The 7092-nt window shown below is 33.7% G+C and overlaps 1 protein-coding gene across 2 annotated transcripts in view; it reads right to left on the bottom strand.

Moving 5' to 3' along the window:
- Positions 1–3040: 3040 nt before the first annotated feature.
- Positions 3041–7092, bottom strand: part of LOC106461375 (PEST proteolytic signal-containing nuclear protein-like) — a 21152-nt gene continuing 17100 nt past the window's right edge. For both annotated transcript variants that reach the window (XM_013921193.2, XM_013921192.2), the window contains 3 exons: positions 5808–5882; positions 5183–5235; positions 3041–4139 (listed from right to left, as the gene is read on the bottom strand). In XM_013921193.2, coding sequence (XP_013776647.1) covers positions 4019–4139; positions 5183–5235; positions 5808–5882 — 249 coding nt within the window. In that variant the 3' untranslated portion in view covers positions 3041–4018. The remainder of the gene's footprint in view (positions 4140–5182; positions 5236–5807; positions 5883–7092) is intronic.

Raw genomic sequence — 7092 nt, 5'->3', positions numbered from 1 at the left:
GTGGAGACCAAACGGAAGAAATTTTGGCATTCCACTGAGTGGCAAACACATCTATCTAAATGTGGTGTTCTCAGTTGAAAACACACCCATCAAAATACCTGTGGAAGAAGGGACCACTCTGTGGGGAGAACCTGGTTGGGTCAAGATATGCGATCGGTCACCAGATTCATAACGCCCAGGAAAGTGACACATCAAGATTGTCATGTTCTGGTCCCAGTGAAGAAAATCCAGAATCTAAATAGCAAAGAGATCTGGATCCCCCCCCCCCCTTTACTGGGCAATATAACTGACAACAGTGGAATTGTTGGAATGAACCAGAACCACCCACCCCCTCAGGAACAGGAAGAAATGATACAGAGCATGATAAGCTGCCAAAAGTTCCAGAATGTTGAAACAGGTAGTAGTCTCCTCAATGGACCATTGACCAAGGAACCATTGATAAACAGATGAGGTTCCAGACAGGGTATAGGAATGGGAACCCCCCCACCATGGTCAGTTCCCTGTTCAGCCACCAAGCAAAGTCAGGGATTGTAGAAGAAGTTCCACTGGTCAAGAAACATCTACTGAAGGGAATGCATGTGAGCTCGAACAAGGGAATAAGAGCTTCCAAAGAAGCTCACATCCTCAAAAGAGAGAGAACCCTCACACAGTGGGAAAATAAAAGGGTAGGGACATTAAGACTGCCTGTTCCATATCCCTGAGCCAAAGTGGAGAAGGAATGGATCAATGAAGAAGGAAATTGAAGACAGTTTCTATCACTTAGCTACTACACTTCAAGTATGGAGTCCTGCAACTACTCAATTAAAACCAAATATGGTTTCTATCACTCAGCTACTACACTTCAAGTAAGAAATCCTGCAACTACTCAATTAAAACCAAATACAGTTTCTACTGTTCAGCTACCACACATCAAGTATGGAGCCCTGCTACTAACTCAATAAAAACTAAATACAATTACTATTGTTCAACTACCACATTTCAAGTACGGAGTCCTGTAACTATTCAATTAAAAACAAATTATGGTTTCTACTGTTTAGCTACTACACTCCAATTATGGTGTTTGGAACTACCAATTTAAAAATGAGCTGCATGTCTTTCTATAAATAAACAGTAATTGCTCAGTCAAAATTAAATAGCACTTTTCTTGCCCAGCTTGCATTTAGTTTTTGAGAATTAATTAATTAAGAAGTTACAATCACAATTGACTGTAGAGAATATATGAAATGTAAACATTAAAGCTGAAGTTCTAACACACCATGATAGTATCAAAGCAAATACCATTTACAGTGCATTTCATATACTAAATACTTGAATTTTTTTCATAGTTATGAAGATTTCTAAATGGTAAGCTTGAATAGATATTAATTAAAAAGTGAAATCATGATAAACAAGGAAAGGTTATGTTCTAAAGTGATAAGGTACTTAGGTTTAACTGTTAGTTATCTTTTCTTTGTGATCTTACATGACTTTTAATCGCTTCATTAGGTGTAAAAAAATAAGAAAAAATGTTGAAACATTCTGATGGCCTCTGCACAAAAGCAAAAATGTTGTTAACTTCTACATTTACACAAACACAGTAGAATAGAATCCTCTACCTAAAATTTCTATTTTTATTTTATTATAATAATAAAATTTAGTTAAGAACTTGAAGATTAACATGGAAATCATGTCAGTACCTTCTTAAAACTAAGAAATTCTTTATTACTGTCACAATGATGATTTAGACAGGCTTAACAAGGTACACAAAGTACACATTTGCAATACTACATACAAATTACATCATAAAATTTTTGAAACCTAAGTTTCCCTATACCTGTAACAACATTTTACCAAATATGTATATTTTTTTCTCATGAAATTATAATATCTTCTTGAACCTTTTATATAATCTGTGACATATTTCATTCAAATCTGACTTTTGACTTTTAGTTCACTTATATAGTTTCTAAATGTTTATTAATGTTTGATATCAATACATAGAATCATCATATTACAAGTCAAATACAGGAAGTCTACTTGAGAACTAGTTTTTTACATAATAAACAGAGATAACCTTAGTGGGTAGGCAAAGAAGGTACTTGCCTAAGGCTGGCAAAAGTGTAAACATGGGAGAAAAATATTAGTAGTAGGAAGATGCAAAAAAGAGAAAATTAAAGTTTGAACAAAGTGGTTTGGTTTGTTTTGAATTTCGTGCAAAGCTACACGAGGGCTATCTGCACTAGCCGTCCCTAATTTAGCAGTGAAAGACTTGAGGGAAGGCAGCTGGTCATCACCACCCACCGCCAACTCTTGGGCTGCTCTTTTAACAACAAATAGTAGGATTGACCCTCACATTATAACGCCCTGGCCATGCCAAGTTGAACAAAGTGAAAAAATAATAATTGAAGAAGAGAGAGAATAAGGTATGAGAAAAAGAAAGGCATAGATTTAAACCAAATATTACCAGCACAATTTACAGTATCAGTAATGTAAAAGAAGTACAGATGGATTGCATTACTTTTCAAACCAACAAAGTTATTGCTTCCTGAACTGTGCCTGGCACTTTCTTATTGTTGTAATATGTTCCAAAGTCCAGACTTTCGTACAGATGGGTAGCACAGAAACAAATTAAATATGAAAACAAACTCGTTCTTCTTCTTTTTAGAAGATTTTTAAGTCTATAGACTGATATAGATGACATTTTTTGCCCTTTGAGTGAGTGCAGACTGTTACAAAAAGTAATGTTTTGCCTATTCTTTAATGATTCTAATTAATCTATTTATTAATGTTTAATTACAAAAGTGCCAGATGGTGGACAACTCTTGCCTGGAACAAAACATAGGAAATGGATAGCAGCAAATATGAGAAAAAAAAGTATTATTCTTAATAATAAAAGTATGAAGGTTTTATTATAACTTTGTTATAAAAACTAAAGTTTGAGAAAAATTAACATTTTAAAGTCACATTTTCAACATTATATTTCTAGTTTTTTTAGTCAAAAAAGATAGGACTAAGTGAGACATGATGACAAACGGCAAAAGATGTTAAGTACGAAATAAAAGAAATGTTCTATGGAACTTTTATTTAATTCCACGTTAGCAATTTCATTGTATTGACATAATATAGAAAGAAATAAGAGTCCTAAGATAATCTTTAATAACATTTTCATCCAAGCAAACAGCAAATCCTCATGAACTTCACATTACAACAAATGTTCATTACACTAGTTTAACACAACTGGAGCACAAAGAAAATAAAAACATACACACACACACATCTGAAAGTCACTGATCTATGTTAGTTTCAACAATGGAAATAAAACAGCTATTTACTTTATGTTACTGTAAAAGCTAAGAAATTGTTCATTTCAATGTAGAAAACTCAAAATTCCTTTCTTTAAACTTTGCATGGATAAAACACATGATCAAGGAAAACTATATTAGTAAACACTGAAGAACTGCAACTAACCAGTGGATTTCCTCGAGACTTTGGGATAGACCAAAAACAAAAATATACAAGTGAATCACCTTTATCATATAAAATTCCCCTGAAGTAATAATTAATGAATTTTTCTAAATGAATATTTCTTCCTCATTTTGAGACTGTTCAAGTTACTTTTGTTGTTCTACACTAAAGCTTTTAAATCTCGGAAACAAAGTACTTAAAAACAGTTTGATATTTCAAGAACTTACATTTTTGTTGTGAATAATGATTTCAAATTACTGGAGTAAAACAGGGTTACTATACACAAACATTGTTAAAGGCAAATCTTTCTAGTTTTTATCAAAAGTGTAGAATGCAGATTTCTAATGATTTGTTAGGTGACCTTTAGTACTGCACAAATAAAATAATTTGAATGTTTTGGATGGATCTAATCATATGGTGAAAACTAATGTGTTTGTATTAAAATCCGTAATATATTAAGGTATTGGTTCATATAAGCAACAATATAGCTGAACTAATACCAGGTGATCTTTGGATGTTAGTAAATAGACATAAGAACTGACCAGAGAATGTAAGTCACATGTGAATATAAGGTTTATTTATTTGATATTTCATCCATCTTCTCTTTAAGTTGTCGTTCAAACACTTTTTTCATGTCACAGAATCCTTGTCGTGTTTTTCCATAAGAATTAGGTCCTGCTGATGTGGGCGTATCCCTATTAAAAAAAAGTTTACAGCAGATCCCCACTTTAATGCAATTCATTTTCAATACAAAAGCTGGAGGAAAATTTATAAACTTTTTTAAAATATTTCAAAGTTCAAAAATTCAAGAGTGTATGCATTAACAATTTAATCATGTAAGCCTAGTTGTGCATAAGATCTGAACTACATACTTTTCAAATACAGTTATTAGGGAATGTTGACAATTTTTCATACTTGCTATTGTGCAATTCAATTATTGTAAAACATATTAATCTTGTTTATATTACACTACAACCAGAGCTCAGTAAAATCCTACAAGTCAATGTATAAAAAGTTTAGAATACAGCTTCATACACTTATAAATTCAATACCTAAAAACCAAGGAATTTTGATAATAATAATAAAAAAAAAACTACTGTAAGTCAGTTTAAGAAAAACAAGAATTAAAAAGCTTTTAAAGAGTTTCATATACAAAACTTAAAACGAGTTTGCTTCATTTCAAAATAAATAGTATAAGCCTCTTACTTTCTACAAAATCTCTACAAGGTTTTATTCTCTTAAGAAAACAAAGCAGACTTTGTTGGCAAATAATCAGAAAACAAAGATGAACCTTGAGAAAGTTGGGCTCAAAAGTTACATCTTAATCATATACATCTGCAATTCATAAAAAAGGTATCTATACTCTCACGAAATAGATGAACAAAGTAATCTCTAGCTGGTATCATTAAAAAAAAAAAAAAGAATGAGGTAAAACTTAATATTAGCTTAAGGAAGCAAAATTTCAATTCCATGACATAAGAAAATGTTCTATAAATAATAGTTTTGCTGCTTGGTAAAAGGATTATTTTACCTTTTCAAACATTACAAAATTAAAGGTTAAAGAGTCTGATATCACCATTTTTGCTGAGCTGGGTGGAAAATTAGTTGTCATTAATAATGCATGTGCCTTATAATATCAAGACACTCCTGTCAATCTTATCTATCCATAAGGAGAGTTCTCTTTTTTAATACCTTTTGTGATGTAACAATAATGGAATAAGTTAAACAACAAACATACCTTCCAAGGTTTCTCATCCTCATTTTGGCTTCGGGGGGCATTTCTTCATCATCCTATTGACAGAATATTTAAAAAAAGGTTCACACAAACTGAACAGCTAGAGGGGCTTCTGCTCCATACAACAATAAAATAACAACAACAACAACAATCTGTCTCTAACACAATTACATTTTCAGTAATTTCAGTCTAATTCAATGCCAAATTCAATATGGCTGCTGATCTGAAGTAGCAGCCATTCCCAGTAATGATTTGTCAGCTTTTGGTAGTTTTGTACATTTATTATATGGTTTTTATGACATCTATGAAAAACCTCCAACCTCTGTGGAAACAATAAAAAAAATGGAAGGAAAGCTACAAGATTTTTAATAAGTCATGGCTGATCTCTAACTTTAAAATTAAAGAATTTCCTTTCAAACAAGTTGAAGGTTATCTTTGGTCTACCGTCTAGTCAGTAAAGAAATTGACCTTGCAGATCTAAAGATTTACTGCTAATGTAAATTTAGTATTTAACATTTCATTCAATAATTTCTAATGTTCAGGAAAATGTACACAATAAAAATTAATTGATTACTTTCTTCAAATTTTCATTGTGTTAAATTTCATTTACATGACCTGTAATACTCACGTCACTATCTTGGTTAAAGACTTCAGCAACAGAGGCACTAGTTTTCTTCAGGGTTTGAGGAGGCTCTTTTGGTTTCTGAAAAAATGTTCAAATGTGTCTGGGGTAATTTGGTTTACAATAATACTTTGTTCTACTAGCTTTCCTATTCTGCCTAGTAGTAATAATTCATTTCAACTAGCATAACATTTTCAAAGTTAACATTTTCCTAAACTGAAAATGCATTTCCGATAGATACTTACTTTGCTTACAAAAAACTTTCACAACTTATACTTCCCTATTAGTGCAAATTTTGCTTGCCACTAGCTTTGTTACTCCCACTTATTACTGTATACTAACATTCAAATGATCATGCAGCAACCCTCCACCAACAGGAGTGCAACACTAACCCTATCGTAACTAGTGCCATCTCTATTCATGCACATATTAATCACTTTGAGATTAGTCATAATAAACCAAACCAACTTACACCAGAAGTTGGGAGGACGGGTGGGAAATGTAAGCGGAGGTAAGTACCTATCTGAAATACATTTTCAGTTTAGGAAAATGTTAACTTCTGATACGATATCTTACCTCCTCTCACAAAACAGTTAGAATCCAACATTGAACTGGTGGAGGGAAAGTGGGAAGATGATCCCCCTATAAGAAGCACCCAAAGGAAGACCATGAGGTGTGATAAGGAAATAAAAACAATGCCCCAGTGCAAGACCTCACCACTTCTGAGTCAGGTATACTCTTCGTCTTTGAGTAATGTGTCGCCAAAATGTAAAGGGCGGGAACTTGGAGGGGTCCCCCAAAAAATACAGAAATAATGGGACCCCCTGGTGTAGAGTGGCTAAGGCACAACAGACTGTAAATGGGAGTTCAACCTTAACCAACATCTGACTGCATCTGGAATTGTACATCAGGTCCATGGTAGGAAGAGGGTCCTCTATTTTTCACCTCAAAAACGGGTACTGACAGGGAAGACGATCTCCTGTACTAAGAACCCTTATCCTCATGTGTACACCTCCAACACAACCAACACCAGATCCACCAGGAACTGATATCCAGCAGATGGTAGGAAGGCGGAGAGCCCAGGTGGGTGTTCATCTCTTGTCCAAAACCTGGCGGCATTGGGAATTTATTGTCCCATCTGAGGTAGGAGGAGGGAACCAGCCAAACATGTGTGAAGACTTATATGGTTGGATCGTCTCCGACCAACACCCGCTTTCCAGGAACTGACATCCGGATGAATGTTTCAGCCAGAGGAGTAAACACACACACACACACACACATATATATATAT

The sequence above is a fragment of the Limulus polyphemus genome, unplaced genomic scaffold, assembly GCF_000517525.1.
Source record: "Limulus polyphemus unplaced genomic scaffold, Limulus_polyphemus-2.1.2 Scaffold946, whole genome shotgun sequence".
Taxonomy (NCBI): Eukaryota; Metazoa; Arthropoda; class Merostomata; order Xiphosura; family Limulidae; genus Limulus; species Limulus polyphemus.
The sequence above is the reverse complement of the archived record's forward strand: the minus strand, read 5'-3'. Positions and strand labels throughout refer to the sequence as shown.